Raw genomic sequence first — 17,047 nt, 5'->3', positions numbered from 1 at the left:
CTATTGAAAAAAAAACAACCACTTCATAGGCACTAAACATTTTGCATGACTGTTGTTGTGGTCACACTTAACTTGCTTTGTGATGTCACATCAGTGAAAGCAGTAGCTCTTTCGTCCAATTCCTTTTGTTGCTCCTCGATTTTACGACGAAGTAGTTGATTCTCCTTCTCAGCATCGGAAAGTCGTTCGCGTAACTCGTTCGCGATACTTAAAGTTAGCCTTACTAAGAAATAACCCGTTTCAATTCACGAAGAACTCCACTCGGTACAGACTAGTACTCACATGTCACATTCGGATCTAATAGTCCAGTCACTGTCCTCGCCCTTCAAAGCATCCAGACTTGTTGGAATCTCCTCTATTTTGGCCAAAGCAGATTCCAAATCAGCGATCCGTTCCTTTTGCTAAGAGATGATGGGTAATAGGCTAATTTCCACAACAAAAAAGATCTACAGAATTACCAGCTCATTTTGTCGCTGCAATTCCTTTCTTTTTTGTTCGCTGTCGCAAAGTTCCGTCCTACAGGTCTCAAGCTTGCTCTCTGCGTTCTCCTCTGATTGTTTCGCCTCCGTTTCCAGTTGGCGCCTTCTTGCTGCCAATTCCTCCCGCTCGTTTATCACTTCGAGTCTTGAGTTTTGTAACGAGTAGTACTGAAATTGATGATAAAATAAAACTAAGCTGAGTAGCGGGTCGAAAAGAACTGTGAAGAAATTGCCTCTTCTAAAATGTCTTTCACTTCACGAGGCAGCAACCTCTCAAGTTCCATAATTTGGTACGTTGCGACGTTGAGTTTTGCCTGGAACATCGCAAATAATGGAAAAATAATAGGAAACATTTTATATAAACAGTACTGGAAAAAAAACAATTCACATTTAGTTCCACCACTTTCTGTCTCAGGGCTTCATTTTCTTCTTGCGTCTTCACAAGTGGAACACGTTGTGGTTTTGGAGGGCGAGAAATATTTCCAGCAGACATATCTGTTGGGAGCTATTTATCTCCACTCTTGGTTTCTAGAGGCAAAGTTCCAAAAAAAAAAAAAAAAAAAACAAGGACTTACTTAGACGCATCTGCCCCGGAGATGGTGTTGCATCTGAAAGCACAGGCTGAGACAAGGAGAGGCGACCACAAGTAGCAGAAGTGCCCGAGCGGTTCAAAACAGTAGCAGTCGGTGTTTTAGGTTCGAGTACTGCAGAACAATTAGTGGATCTGAAAAAAAAAGTTCGTGAGTGTGCAACCCCAGAAGTGACTATTGAGACAAAAAAGTGGTGACTTCTGAAGTGAAAAAAAACTTCTCACAGGTGACAATACCCACTTCAAAATTAGTGGAGAGATTTTTTTAAAAAATCCTCCACTAATTTTGAAGTGGGATCACTCCAACGAAGGAAAAAGGTTTGGAGCTTGTTTGTCTTCATAGACCCACAAATAATCATTTCATGCAAATTGAAACGAACCTAAAGGAAATTATTTCACGTCTTCTAATAAAATTCCTTTTCCATTACTGTTAATAGGAAGAGGGAATTTGAAGTGACAGGAAAAAGAAGGAATAAACAACAACGGTGTAGAAGATATAACCGGAACACAGTAGTTCTAGTCTCGCCACAAGACAAACATTTGCTACAATGCCCACGCATTATACTAGGTTTATTTAATGAACTATCTAAGCGAATAAATAGGATTTTCAAGCTGAAGATGGTCCTACTAAGAGAAAAAAGGAAGATAGAGCTTCCAGAAACAAGAGCGCGGTTGAGTGTACCTCCTCTCCCTCACCAACTTTCTCAGCACCGAAATAAGTAGAACTCGCTCTAACAGAAGCAATCAAGTGGACTGCTATTTCAAGATTGTGATGATGTTGTTCCACACAATTTCATTACGTCTCCTCACTTTTCCTTCATACTAACGCTTCATAGTACCTGGATCCGATCATTCAAATAGACATATCCTAAGCCTCTGATTTTAATTAATTCTATACTTGAACAAGAACCAAAGATAGCAACACAAAACACCCACAAGTCCTCAGGCCTCAGCGTGGTCGTTGTGGTCTCACCGCCGTCTTCACTCTTATCCGACCCGTTTGAACTAAGGTCGCTCGTCAGATCCAACGTTTCCTCCTCACGCCAATTATTTATGTCATTCATTGTTAGCTGAAACGTGATTCATTCTTTCTCAGTGTTGTTGAAAGTATCGGAGTATTACAATACCGATGGAATGGAGAAATTAGTAAAGAACCCAGTAGATTCAATAGGATAAGGCTCATCAAGAAATGTGGCAATCAAGAATTACAACTAGAGAAGACTGCTTTGATCTCAGCAAGTTCACATATGAAGGACAAAAGTGAACAAAGACAGTAAACAGTTGTTATATTTGGTCACTCGGATCAGTTCTAAGAGCACATATAGGCGGGCATAAACCTTTTTTCTTGGGAAAAAGAAGTAGACTGATCTCTGTTAGAAAGTAGGAGTGTACTAACACACCTTCTTAGATGAAAGATAAAACGTCCCTGGGTTTAGTTACAAACAGAAAATGCATAACAAGTACATAAATAAACAAAAGGAAGAATGGAGACCTGGTCGGCCACCCACTTTCAATTACATTTCTCATACGTATATCAGTCACTTGGAATGGCAGCAAATCATAAACATGAATACCAATAGTACTAAGGAAATACGAACAGCACTAGCGAAGTAATTTGACAGAACGAGGATGGTAGCTTTTGAAATCATTCCGTTACCGCCAATTTATTGTGTGAAGGCGTGTCGTCGTATGAAATCATAAACCAGCATTGCAAAGTGCTGTTACTGTGGATATTCACTTAGTACGAAAGTAAATGAAGATCGTTTGAATATTTTTGGAGTGCAGAATGTAAAACTAGCTCAAGAAGGAGATTTCATATCCGCTTTACCGTGCAGCGCGCATTGGTGCCAACATTGACGTCAATAATTGCATCCGGGATGCCTTCGTTCCGTTACTCAGTTTGGAATTAGAATGTTGAGCCTTCCTGCATCGTTTTTCTTATTCTCGCTTGCTAGGATTAAGAAGTGTCGCTAAGATAGCTCGATAGATAGCTGGAACTATAACTGCAGAGGATTATATTGTAATATGTTTTCTAAGGAAACGCATAAGACCAAGTTACTATCATACCTCATGAGAGTTACTTTCCTCAATTCGTCCACGGATATATCCCTGAAATCTAAGCAATCAGTTCCAGCTGCAGCCAAAATTGGTGGAGACTTTCTATGTTAACACTTTTCCACTGACAGATAGGGTTCTGGCCGTAAATTGCAAGTATAGACAGTTCAAAGCCGCATGAGTCATGAGTGTAGTTGTGGTGCATTTGCGTACCCGCTCGGTACGACGCGGTGGAGGCAGCAGTTGGAACAGAGTGCTATATAGTAGGTAAAAACGACATGAAGCACGTACGCAATTGCGTACGCGGGTTCTCTCGAGTCTCTTCGGTGCGGCTAGGAACATGGTGAACCCTTGCTGGCACCATCCATCGCTGCAGTTGGCGACGGTCCCACCTCTGTTCCAACTGCTGCTTCCACCCCGACGTTTCGAGCGGGTACACAATATACCGCCACTACAGTCCTGATTCATGTCGTTTTGACCTGACTATAAATATTTACTTCTAGAAATAAGGACACCACTGACCACTGAACAGTGCCTCTCCCACAATATTTTACCCTTAGCCTAGCGCTCTTTGTCCGTCTAACTTCTAAATTCGTCGATTCATTGTGATGCTTGCAAACATCCCAAACCTTCATTGCGGTGGGGGGAGGGGAAACCAAAATTAAAATCTATTGTTCGTCTCATAAAGGATAGAGTGTCTGGCGTTAATCAATCCGCTTGGGATGCGCCCCCACGTTCACTTCAATTCAGAATCGTTTGAGGTTCACGAACGTGTAACTGGCCTATACAATGACTTGCGGTGGTTAGCCGATGTGTCAAGTTAGAGTTTTTATCCTCCTGGTACCAATTTATCGACCCCGGAGGAATGAAAGGCTTGGTGAGCACCAGGGCGGATTCCACCTCCGATCGATCGTGCAGGAATCGGGTCCTCTAGCCGCTACATTACACCCGCTCATGTTCGTCACATTGTTCCGACTATTTCTCCCGTTGATATGTCGGAATTCTTCTATTTCACAACACAGCCAAGGAGATTCCATGAAACTTCAGGTACAATGTCAGCATATGTTTCGAATCTCACTGAGGTGGTTCCTGTTCGAGATTGATGCACTGCAGAAAACACCAAACATCCATCTATTTATTCCGCGGAAATCATTAGCTTTCTCACTCGACAGAGTTTACAGTTTCCACCAATTTTTTCGTAGCACGTAATGAGCTCAGCATCAATTTGTTGTTGATTTTGGGTCAAATCCCCATGTTTTCCTACTGTTTTGCAGCAAAGTTGTTTTGTTTTGTCTTGAGTACATCTTTAAATACGAATGAATCCAATAATGCGTTCGTTCTCACCATTGCATCCCAAATCCGTCTCACAACTAGAGCAACTAAAAGCATCACCTCACGAAACTGGAGTGGTATGGGTTTCAGACGGGTAGTGCCTATACGAGGTCGTAGATTGTGCGGAAAAAGGTGATTCTGTTTATCTCTACTTGTATAAGTGTAAACGGACGATCGCGGAACTGTTTCTTACGACGGCTTCTGTTGCAATACGCAACCTTTGCACCCCGGCCGCCACCTGCGATTCGTCCAAATGGGTTTTCGACGAATAGCAATCGGGAGGGCGCAGAGGTGGCGCGCTGCAATAGAGCACGTCGTCTGCAACTTCATGTCGTTTTGACCCGACTATAGATGTTTCACGAAACAATGCATGATACTATCTGTACAGTTTGTACATCGACTTGCCTTAGTGCATTGTTGGAAAGCGGTTATTAAGAGCAGCTACGGTGTGCTCTGCACCCAGAATAGCTTCTATTAGCGGTGAGTGCGAGGAAAATCAAAGTCAAATACAGAACACGATTCATTCTAAACCTTATCAACAAGAGAGTGTTTTAGGTTTTCTTGCTTTCCGACTCATACTCTTCCAGCAACTTCCCGACTTGAATTTGGTAAAGGTACGGGAATCCTAGTGTGGGATCCATTCCCACATAGACACTGCACCATGTCGTAAAGTCATTGAAAATGCTGGCGTTCAGTTTCGTCTTTGGGTTTGTGTAGTCGACCTAGGAGATTCCTGTTGAGAAAGGAAAGGCCTCAATAATTTCCCAGCAATAGATGTTCGTTTTCATCCACTCGACCGGCCGTGTTGTGTCGGCAATGCGGATTAGATGTACTACATAGATGCAATAGCTCGCCTCCATCTAAGATCGAATGCGATAAGACGATGGCAACAATTCAAACGGAAAAGGAGTTAACTAAGATTTCGGAATGATTGTAGTCATACAGGATTACAGAGAGAAAGGAATGAAAACTAAAAAAAGAAGGGAACTGTGACCAACTTAAAGGCACCGCCATCGCCCTATCGACCAGAGACATAATGTTGTCCATTGCCCTCCATGTCGACCTAACGCGGCCAGCCGGCACAATACTTTCGAGAAACGACTGTACTTACTTGAAGAACAGTGATTCCCCATCCTTCGAGTTGTAGTGACTCCTCAACGGCTTTTGCCACCTTAGCAACGGCACCAGATGATAAGGCTGCTTCCACGACCTATATGTTCTCTTGTGTTAGTTTCGGTCGTTATTCTCGGAAGATAGTTCGTGCAGTTGGATCAAATACCTTTTTCTGCCATTCAGGTTTGCATAACGGGAAGCAAACCTTTATGCGAGGATCGTCGATGACGCACTTATTGTTAGCTAAAAAGGAAAGAATTATCTCCAGAATACAACAATTGTTCTTTTGTACGCTCCTGGTTTTAAAAAAAGCGAATTTTAGGGATTCCCATGAGCTCCATATGTGCTGCACTCTGATATTATTGGAAAGATATACCTTTCGAGATCTAAACGCTTATAGACAAAACTTTTACTCTTTGAAATCTAAGACACTGCACACGCACCTATAAGAGTTCTCTATAAACTTGTTTGAAGGAACCTGAAGGACTCTGACAAAAACGGTGCGCTGAAAGAGCATAGAAATGATAGGAACTCTGCTACTTACTCTGGTTGCGAGTGGAGGTGAAGAGGAAAAGCCTGTGATATCAGTGTCGTGTCTTCAAACGGGTTCTCTAGATGCTAAATATCAAAAGTTCGCTAGCCGCTGGCGCTACAAGCCCCGGCAGCACTCCTCTGTTGCGTGTATGCGTTGAGTGCCTGGAGCAGCGCTGTGTGGCCAGTGGTTGTGATCGAGCTGATACCATTATTAACTCCACTCGGACTACAAAGCTAGCGGTGGTCTCGCCTTGGTTGCAACTGCTGGTGCCACCGCACCGCTTCGACCGCAGCCACTTGCGCAACTGCTCCAGGCTCCATGTTTTTTCACAATGGAAGGTTCGACTGTGTAATCAATAAGAACGTGGGAAAAATTTTCTTGTTGCTACCTGGAAAAAGCACCATCACTCTGTTATATGCTCCAGCTATACAAATAGAGCAGATCCTGATTGAAAAGGTGCGCTATCGGTATCGTGTTCGATGGACGAGTGTTCGTGAACCAGAGCGCTTCAGATCAGAATTTCACTAACAACTTTTGAAGTCACAGAGGTGTGAAAAGTGATGACATTCATGGAAAGTTTTCTAATGCTATTTATGAGATTTCAGTTCTATTTCAGTTTTGTTGTATAAATCACTTTTTGCAAGTAAAGCAATTCATCGGAATATATATATATAATATATGTATAAATATTAGGAGGAACTTACGATTGTCCCAGAGCTTCTTAGTTAGTTGATATTTTGTCCTTTTTACTTCGTCGAAATGCGAAAGGTCAATATGGTAATCGACCTCAACAATTCCAGTACTCCAATCCTTCTTAAATGAAAATTGTGTCAGTCACCCAACTGTACACACTCAATGTTTTACCACTCTCCACACACAAACGGCAAATGCACTCATATGAAGGCACCATACTGCGGAACTGACTATTTTGGGATCTCTCATGTACAATGCAGGATTTTGGGTGTGGCCGACTAGTATGGGTGTCACCACGCCCAATTTCCTCAAAGCATGCTGCTCTGCACATCAGAGCTCTTACCGAGCGTATGTTGCTACTATGTACGCCAGAATACGCATTCTTGCATACGTGCCGCGTGCACGAAGCGAGCGTTTGCCCACGAACGAGCGGACGAAAATGTCATCGGTAAGATCATCTCTCGGTTTTTAGGACGATTAGGAATTCGTTACGTAATCAATCAATGGTGAAAGACCATTGATTGATTACGTAACGTAAAGGCAGCATAGCACGAATCTGACGTTGAGGGAATCCACTGGAAAAGCTGGTGATGAGGTTGTAGATTGCCGGATACAGGGTATTCCGCTCACTTCTCACTAATCGTTCTAGAAAACAGTGTGAGAACAGGTTTACTTTCTGCGAGGTACGTTAGAACGCTCCTCCATGTACATGTTCCGGTCACCTCAGCAGCCTATTCATTGGTTTCAACTGAATAGGCTGCTGAGGAGAGCTTTTAATCCTCGATGGCTCGCTCGTGAAGGCGGCGCGTGCACAAGGGTGCCCTGTCGCAGCCGATATCCGAGGAAATGAGCGGGACCACCCCTGATCCCTCGATCTACAACCCCATTTCTGGCATTTCCCGCAGAGTCTCAGACCACGTCAGATTCGTGGTAGGCTGGCTTCAAAGGGAGTTGGAAGGAGCAAACCATGACTCTGACGCGGTATGGATTCCTCATGGAAAGCTTCTGTACGGAGTTGTAGATTGCGGAAAACCACACGGTGCCGCTAATCTTTCCGTTATCGTCGTAAGAAACTGCATGGAATCGCTTTGGTTCTTGCGAGATACGCTAGAACGCTTCTCTATGTACACGTTCCTTCCACCTCAGCAGTCTCTTCATTAGTTTACCTTGAATGGACTGGTGAGGTGTGGCTTACTAGTCCTCAAATGTTCTCTTTTGATGCGGCGCGTTGCAACCGAAATCGTCGTAAAAAAAAAACGGCGGCTTCCGAGCCTTTTTTTACAGCGACTACGGAGAGATGAGCGGAACCACCTGGTTTTCCACAATCTATGACCCTGTATAAAAGCTTTCCACGCGAAATCTATACCAAGTCGGATTTGTGGTACGCTGCCATCAAATACCTTTGTGGTATATAGGCCGATTTGGGGGTGAACTACTCGAGCTGCACCATCGATTCTGTTATTCCGTGTGAAGGCGTCGACGAAATGACCATCATTAGATGTGAGGCCTCGTTCTTTTCAAACTGTGTTTCCCAATAACTAGTGCTAAAAGTGTGTCTGTGTGTGAGAGAAGGCTTGCTTTCTGTTAGTTGTAACATTCTGCCTTTTTCCTTCAACACCTGGTTCCTGACGCGAGGGGACAGGTTTGCTAGAGAAAGTGGGGGAAAATAAATATCTCACTGCGTAGAACTGATGGCAATCAATTCTTGTTGTCATAGATTCTCGCGAGGAAAAAAACTCACCTAAACGTTGCCCAGACTGCAGCAGCAGGACGAAAGTGCAAATGCGGTCCAGAATCGATATTGCCTTATTGGGGGTCAGCAAACAAAAAGTCCCTTCCTTACTGTTATTCTATGAGAGATTATGAGAAATGCAGCACGTAGTTAGAGGATGGTTTCCGTAAACCGCGTAAACTTAAAGGCATCGGCATTGTCGCAAAATGATGATGTTGGGATCTCTCCACGAATAGATAAGATGTAGTTCACGAGTATGACCGTTAACACTCCCAACTCTATCTTGTAATCAAGAAAAAAGCTTGACCTTTGTGTGATCTCCTTCCCGACGATCCAGCTAATTACGCCATAGAATGGGCAATTCCGCCATAGTCCAACGACTGATATCCAACTAATTTAATTAAAATAAGAAGTAGAAGCTTTACCACCTACTTAATCAGAGACCTGTTACGTATTACTATTGTTCTAGTGAACGTAACAAGTTACATCGTTGGGCAGATCGATCACATGAGATCACATGAGGCTGTTCCACATTCCTCTTCCGGATTACCAGGGAAATTGAGCATGATCGCGCTTGCATTCGATGGTGAACTACATTCCTAGCCCACTCTATTCGTGGAGAAATTCCAACATCTTTGATTTAGTGATACCACTGTTACCAGTGTTGGGTCGTACTGTCACCAGTGGCACTAGCTCTGTGTCCTTGTTTTCTATTTGTTTTTCTGTTTTTTGCATCAATGGGTTAGTATGACCAACGTACGTATCTACTTACGCACCCTCTCATACGTATCGGCGCGTACGAGCCGGCTGTCCGCCGTATTGTCGTGTTAGTTGAGATGAATGGAGTGATTATATGCAGTGAACAGTTTGTGCAGTAATGGGTAGAAATGTAATTGCGGTCAAATATATGTGCCAAATTTGCGTTAAAATCAACGAATCACGTAATGTCTCAGATATTTTGAGCTTGTTTGTTCGTTAAGTCACGACTTATTTGTATTCGCCTTGAGGTAGAAGTATGATCACCTGTTTTTATCGGTGAGAAGAGAAGTTTATCATGTGTTGAAACATTTTCGACTTACCGTCACACAAAACTCTTTTCCAGTGCTCGGAACTCCAGCGGTGGCCCATTTCTGTATTCCGATACCTTTCGTAACTGCCCATGATTTTGGTGGTCTACTGAGATCGCATCGTCCTTAATGGAATCTCTTGAACCTAAGACCACACTGTTTTTTAGATCCAAATCTGCTCCGGAATGTGTGGATTTGCAAGTGCATTTTCGTCACTGCTCGCGGATATTTATTTAATTAGCAAACCTGCTGAACGAGAATATGGAGCGAAGAGGATGACTAGTAGTGCTTGTAGTAGCGACGACATTTTGCTCTTCTGATAACCATATCAGAGCACTTTCCTAGCGCTTACAAAAACGGTGCAGTGTTATGAAAAAGTATATAGTTGTAGTTTACCGAAGCCTTGATAGCTGTCATCATACAGCTAAATACGTATCGATGCAGTACGAAACTATCTTAAAATCCTACCCAAGCAATACTTTCATCTTGGAACACTAATGCCGAACAAGAGCCAGACTCTTGTGTTGGCTTGATACGATCCGAAAGTTCTTGGGAATGTTAACGACAAGCTCTTTGGGAACTGTCTGTGGTACTCGCCGCCCCGATTGAATGAAAAATGGTAGGTGGTGCTGTTGTTGACGGTGAAGAAGGATTTTTTTTTTGCGATTTCAATTATGAAACAGTCGTAATCGTGCATAATTACGCGTTAAAAAAGAGAACTGTCGAAAAAAAACAAAGAAAAGGGATCGCGTCATCGATTGTCACGTCATCGATCGATGGAGGCGGACACGAGTGACCATAGTGACCGTTTCCGACAACAGCGTAATGCATAGGGTCTACGCAACGCTTTCGCGCATGCAACTCAATCTTTACTATTTTAGTCCCCATGTTCACGGAAGTTCTTTTCTTATACGTTTAAAAGAGTAAAAAATGGAATGTGCAGATCGTCCATCGCTGATCAATCCGCGATGCTTTCGATATCGATTCAGAATTGTAGATGTAGAGGTTTAAAAGGATCCACATTACCTATATGAAGACTAGGGGTGACCAATAGGACTATCAAGTCAGAGACATTCTCCTTTCTGAATCAGGTACATACCAATTCGGTTTGATTCCAATCGATTCTGACAGAGTGAAAGACTCGGTTGGCTTTGAAACATATTCGAGAATGTAAATTTCATTCCATCAAAAAATGGTGGGTGGGTATAGTGTAGCGGTTAGAGGTTACGCTTCCTGCACGATCGATCGGAGGTTCGAATCCGCCCTAGTGCTCACCAAGCCTTTCATTCTTCCGGGGTCGAATTTGGTACCAGACTTGTCTGGGAGTATAAACACACTGACTTAGCACATCGGCTAGCCACCGCAAGTCCATGTATAGGCCAGTTATACGACGTTCGTGTACCCCAGCCGATTCTGAATTGATGTGAACATGGGAGTGCATCCCAAGCGTATTGATTAACGCCACAAACTTTATCCTTTATCCAAAACATAGTAGAAGAACTGTTTGTTTCAGAGACACAACATTTTTCACCTGAACAATATCCTTTATCAAAGTAGCTGGAGCGTGAGTGACTCGAGTACGCCTAAAATCACCACTGAAAGGTAGATTATGGGTCAAGAGGAGCAATACAGTAGTGCTGTCTGAGCACGAATCATAACCGTGGGTGATTTATTTCTCACAAGGGTTAAGTGTTTCACTCGAGTCCTTCACCGCATATTTGCTTTCAGGAGCATTTTCTGAAATGCTCATCAGATCTCATCTGTGCTCTTCATTCTTGATCTATAGACTATGACTAAGTTCGCTGAAGGATCCGAAATTTCGGACTAATTAGGATCAGATGAACGCCATCGAATATTTCTGCTGCGTCTAGGTGTTAAAAAAAAACTGTTTAGAATACCAGGATAATCAAGTTGATGCGATGCGGCGCAGACTGTTCCGAGTTGAAAAGAAAAACGAGAAATTTGAACTATAATTTTACTAAAATATTTTATTTTCTCATTAATTCGGAGCACATCGATTTACATTAGATAGCTTTAATTTTTTCTGCCGCTCGAGCCTCTGCTGCTTGGCGGTCCTTCTTTTGTTTTATATACATTTCCAGATCCTGAAAAAAAAACTGTTTTTTTTTAAAGGAAAACTTGGCCTTTCATTGTGATGAACCGTGCGGAAAATACCTTCTCTCGCTTAGCAATGAGGTTATCGATGATTGGTTCCGAGAACAACTCTTGGTCTTCTGTTGACTTCTTTTCTAGCTCTGCTTCCTTCAAAATTGAAGTCAAAATTTATTCAAAATTATGAAATTGATGGAAGTTCAAGCAATTTTTGGGTATCGGCGATACTGCGATATCCGGCGCTAAGTTCCGTCTTTGCATGTCTATATGGGCTAGACTCCCGCTTCTTTTTCAATGTCGGCTTGTGGCTCGAAGTTAGAGGTCAAAAACAGCGTTAACTTGAGTATGACTAGCAAAAGAAGCCACACTACTAGAGACACGACTTGCGACTAATCGAATATAGAAAAGATTATAAGATTTTAAGTCGAAACGACATGAAGCATGATGCAGTTCCGTAAGCGAGTGCAAGAGAGACAGCGGTTTGAATCGAGGTGGGATCATTGCAAACTGTAGCGACAGATGGTGTCAGCATGGGTTCCACGACCTCCCTAACCGCCACACTCCACCGCACGCTCTTTGAGCGCAGCCGCTTTCGCAACTGCACCGCGCTTCATTTCGTTTTGACCCTACTGTACCTCCTTCATTTCTTGCTTGGAACAACAGTATTTTAGAAATCAGGTTTCGCACCTTCTATTCGCTCTGGAAAGGAGAAACTTTGGCCGCACTTCATTTGTTGTCTTAGCGCCTCGGATTCTCGCAGTTGCTTGTTAGAAGTTCTAGGTCTGCCCCTCTCGGCTCCCTCTTTGAGGGGTACTGGGTTACCCATCACTCCCCTTTCTTCCCGTTCGGTCGATGAAGTTGAGTGATCCTTAAGGCGAGGAATGGAGCGAAGTACAGGCGATGGCCCCTTACAGTGCCGTCCTTAAAGGCAGCATACCACGAATCTGAAGTAGTACGGATTTCAGGTGGAGTATTCGTATACGGGATAGTAGATTATAGAGAGGGCGGGGGGAAGATGTGGCGCGTACACAAGGCTGGCGCGCTCCAATCGAACTCTTTGTACCGAAAATATGGTTTCTTCCAGGTCGTTTTATCCGCATGAACCATGAACACCGTCGACAGTGGGCTGACTGGTACTTTGAGGATCAAGAAGAGTGCTTTTTTGAAAGAGTACCGAGGTGACCGAAGTTCTTTAATGACAGAAATTGCTTCCAAGAGCTGGTTGTAGAAAAGCACTTGATTCTACTTGCTATCAGTAGAAAAGAAGGAAGTCGAATGAAGCAATAACTTCTCCAGGTACTTCGATCCAATCTACGACTTTTATGCTACGGGGAAACTTCATGTGCCTAAGATGAACAATAATTAGATAACCTTAAGAAAAGAAAAAAGGAGCGTGATGTAGAATAATTGGTACAACGGAATGAATAGACCGGAAACTTTCACATTTGACGCATTTTTACTATGTGCAAGAATGATCTACACCTACCGTTTGCGGGAAATGATCAGTGAACGCTTGTTTCCACAGGTGAATTGGTTGTCCAGCTCTTGAGAAAGAAGCGGTATCTATTGGAGGTGGTCCAATTGACTGAAATTTAGTACTTCTTTAACTGGTGAACGTTAAGACGGCAGTTATCGGATAATATCATATTTTTGCGTTGATGACGATGAGGATAAATAAAAAAAATATAATTCAGTTAAATCGCAGTGATGCAGTACGATAAAGTTGTCTTCTTATGTGTTTGTTGTTAAAAAACGAAGAAATATGAATTCCGAAAGTCCCCAAACGAAGCCATACCTCGAAAGTGTCCATGCCACATACGACGTAAATCGGTTTGTTGTGATCATCCACCTTCGTTCTCGGCACAGTTGTTCCGAAAGCGAAATGACTAAGGAAACTTCTGCCAACGCGGATGAGTTGTTCGTTGTGTGATGAGTAGAACGAAAAGGTGAGTAGTGTGATAACTTCCATTACGAAGCATATTTTAGATTTAACTTTACCATAAGATTGGCCCCGTAGTAGTGCGATATGAACCGAAGCGAAGCACAGATCTTTCGTCTTTGTTCAGAATCGAAATTCTGTAACCGGTATTTTCATCTGGAGACCACCTGGATTAGGCTGTTTCCCAAAAAGAGTGGAAGGGTCAATCGTGATGAAGATGCAACTTTGCGATTCTGTGAAACCTTCAGTTGTTGAAATGAAAGCTTGTGGGATTCTAAGGATGTCAGTAAACCTCTTTGTTTGCGTTGCGCGGATTCAGCGCGGTTAGAGCACCGCTAAGAAAGGATCAATTATAATTTTGTGTTCCTACAATAAAAGAGATAGATAGCCTTATAAGCACTACCTGGAATTCGTCATATCTGGAACCAACGATAAGTAGTGGTATTGGAAAAGGAGAGCACATCCTGATGTCATCCTGAAATGGTTGTGCAGGTTAGGTTTTGGTTTCGTCATTCCTGCACTTTCGTAACAAATTTCTTTGTTTTGGACAAAGAAAAAAAAAAGCAAAATTTGGGTTTTGGGTAAAAAGCAAAGAGGTTGGTGTAGCGCAGACGGTAAGAGGTCCACCATGGCCTCATGATCGATGGTTCGCTAGTGCCAACCAAATTCTCCATCCCTTCGGGGCCGATAAATTGAGGCCAGACGTCTTTGAGAGTATAAAAACGCTAGCTTGATCAGCTGGGCCCGCTAGTCAAGCCAACACGTGTTCCAAAACCTCAACGACTACGAATTACAGTAAAACGCACTAGCGCATCCCAAGTGGATTGATACGCCAGAAACTATGCCCTTTATCCTTTTCAAAGAGCAAAAAGTTGCTCTAAATATCCAAAGGCTAATTAACAAGGCCGTTTTCTCGGGGCCGTTTCAAAGAAGGAGAAAGTTATCTTTTATAACGATTATTCAGGTACTACTGGTAGAATTCGATACTGCCGAAAGAATTGATACCAATATTCTTAGGAAGGTTTGTAGGATTTCAATCAGTCGATGCGTGAGAATATTTGGCTAAATTTTCAAAAATTTCTGAGTGTTTTTCAGGACCGTCCAACGTTGTTCATGTGTTGGCGGACTTTCTGGTATAAGACGCTGTATGAAACTTTGGTTTCCAAGAGCTTATGTGCTCAACCCTGTTCATTTAGTAACCATAGTATTGTATGGTACAGTAGGTGTGTAGGGCTTCGTTAAACCGGCTGACCGCGACGTATCTCCGATGGCAGATAAAGTAAGCGTAAGTGCGTGTCAAGTAAGGAGAAAGTGTATGCTGTGAGAGTGGTGGGTTGAGTGCATTCGGCACCAAATACACTAATAATTTACCGTGCAAGAAAATAAAACAAGCCGAAACACAAAATTTTCTCAGAGAATTACTTGAACGCACTACTTTTGTTGACTGGATAAACTTCCATTCCAAGTTTTTTTTCCTTCGAAATTCATTAATTCATTTCAGCAGCTAAAACCTTAGCTAATGGTAACATACAAGATGTCCTTGCCTTGTACTCGGAAGTCCTCGACGTGCTGCGATTCTTCAAGACCTCCTGCCGCTGTTGATCCAATTCCTTGATTGCAGCCTCCACGTATCGATATGCAGCAGTCATCAGCTGCTCCATAGTGGCCCACAGTTCATTTGGTCGAGTCAAATCCAGAACCACAGTCAGTGAAGCTGATCTAACTTGGTGGAATAAGACTGATTTTCTTTTATTTTGCTAGGACAGCTCAATGAAGAAAAAACTCGCACTCGATATTTTTCTTGACAAACGGTATCGCAAGCAATTGTGCAAATTTCGTTCCTCCTCCCAATTCCCATATGTGACAAACATCTTTGTGCTTAAATGATAAGCATGCCATTGTAAATTGTGAGAAATAGACTTCATGGAAATCAATGAAGATCATTTTAAAAATATGTAGAAATTACATTTCCTCTGGTCCTTCTCGCATAGATATATTCCAGCGCTGTTGTTTCCTTCGGTTCTTCATTTCTATCCAAGAATTTGTTCACCAAAGTGGATTTTCCCTGGAAAATTCCTATCACTACCATTGGAAAACTAAGTGATTCAAATTGCATTACCGATTGTGATACTCCACACATGACGATGTGAGTCGTTGTTCTTCGAGGAGCACCATCATCTGTGTTACTTAACAATGAATAATGTTGAAATCTTCGAAGAAACATTTTTTAAAACTTTCGCAAAACGAACTTTTAACATTATCTTGACGCTTAGCGAAAATTGTGCACTCACCTGCCTTTTCATCCATCGGTTCGTTAAATTTCGCAGTTTTATCCTCATTTTCTCGTATTTTTCTTTTCGCCAATTCCCACATATCCAACATTTTGGAAGGTGCAGATGTTGTAGTAGCTCAGTTAGGTGTTGAGGTATACGCGCCTCCGCAGCGTTGCTATGGGAACGATGTGGAAACCATGTTCAGTGGGCACTCATTGACCTTTAGGAGAGAATTTTTGTACGAGTTCTAGCCTCAGATTTCTGAGAAGCCTTTAAAGAAATGTAGTGCTTTTTTCTCTTGAAATATGCATTCAAATTAATTGTACTCCATAATTTGTAGTTGAGCGATGTTGTTGTTCTCTTCCCGTTTATCCTTTAGTAATATTATAAAAATTGTTGAGTAAATTGTAGTGTCTTTTTCTATTTAGAATCTCTCCGTTTTAACAAAGTAGAGATCTAGAGATCTCGTAGAACAGTTGAATACAAAAGCGGAGGTGAACCCTTCGAAACTAAAAAACTGTGGTGATGGTTTGTGTTCGCCCCCAACAAAATTTTTTGAAGACAAATAAAGAAAGCTAAGAGGTAGAAGAGGAAAGTTGTGTTAGTTATCCGAAAGCCAAATATAGCTATGAAATGTGCTAAACCACGGTTTCTGCAGTTGCATCCAGTTTTTAGCGATAAAGATTAGCATCGTTACAGTTTGAGAGAAAAATTAGTTCAAACACCTGATCCCAGCTTATAAAGCTCATTTTCTTCTAAATTATTTCCTTTAATAGGGTTTTCTTTGAATGGCTCCATTATTTAAGTGGCGAATGTCAAATTCTATGTGCAGGTGAACCAGGTATGCTTAAGAATTGCCCTAGAACCTTCCTTCCAATCCTGTTTCAAGTGAATCTTAGCTTAGAGCTAGTAATTTTACGTAGTGTATGGCGGAAGTCGTCTGGCTCTAATGTTTATGATTTTGGATGTACCGTTATATCTACAACTTTTACTATTTAATTGTGATTAATTAATTGGTACTATTCTATTCTATATAATGATGATAACTAACTTAGCATATAATAATAATTCTATGTAATGATGATAATCTATTCTCCCTTTGAAAAATAGAGAAACTGTTCTATTTCA

General features: G+C 42.1%; 4 protein-coding genes across 4 annotated transcripts; all 4 read right to left on the bottom strand.

Moving 5' to 3' along the window:
• Positions 1-32: 32 nt before the first annotated feature.
• RB195_002499 (uncharacterized protein) lies at positions 33-2,132 on the bottom strand (the record flags this gene model as incomplete). Its single annotated transcript, XM_064199788.1, has 7 exons — positions 33-207; positions 283-401; positions 459-647; positions 713-793; positions 868-974; positions 1,055-1,203; positions 2,005-2,132. 7 exons carry the CDS (start codon positions 2,130-2,132, stop codon positions 33-35), a joined length of 948 nt encoding a protein of 315 aa, XP_064055669.1.
• A 2,874-nt stretch (positions 2,133-5,006) lies between these two features.
• Positions 5,007-9,902, bottom strand: RB195_002498 (uncharacterized protein; the record flags this gene model as incomplete). Its single annotated transcript, XM_013451584.2, has 6 exons — positions 5,007-5,177; positions 5,567-5,665; positions 5,735-5,811; positions 6,808-6,916; positions 9,608-9,720; positions 9,842-9,902. 6 exons carry the CDS (start codon positions 9,900-9,902, stop codon positions 5,007-5,009), a joined length of 630 nt encoding a protein of 209 aa, XP_013307038.2.
• Positions 9,903-11,619: 1,717 nt separating this feature from the next.
• Positions 11,620-13,676, bottom strand: RB195_002497 (uncharacterized protein; the record flags this gene model as incomplete). Its single annotated transcript, XM_013451583.2, has 4 exons — positions 11,620-11,700; positions 11,771-11,857; positions 13,194-13,292; positions 13,503-13,676. The coding sequence occupies 4 exons, from the start codon at positions 13,674-13,676 to the stop codon at positions 11,620-11,622; spliced, it is 441 nt and encodes a 146-aa protein (XP_013307037.2).
• Positions 13,677-15,133: 1,457 nt separating this feature from the next.
• RB195_002496 (uncharacterized protein) lies at positions 15,134-16,028 on the bottom strand (the record flags this gene model as incomplete). Its single annotated transcript, XM_064199787.1, has 5 exons — positions 15,134-15,365; positions 15,436-15,524; positions 15,613-15,711; positions 15,766-15,824; positions 15,938-16,028. The coding sequence occupies 5 exons, from the start codon at positions 16,026-16,028 to the stop codon at positions 15,134-15,136; spliced, it is 570 nt and encodes a 189-aa protein (XP_064055668.1).
• Between the last annotated feature and the right edge of the window lie 1,019 nt (positions 16,029-17,047).

Source organism: Necator americanus, chromosome IV (genome assembly GCF_031761385.1).
Source record: "Necator americanus strain Aroian chromosome IV, whole genome shotgun sequence".
Taxonomy (NCBI): Eukaryota; Metazoa; Nematoda; class Chromadorea; order Rhabditida; family Ancylostomatidae; genus Necator; species Necator americanus.
Note: the sequence above shows the minus strand (reverse complement) of the source record. Positions and strands in the feature narration are given on the sequence as shown.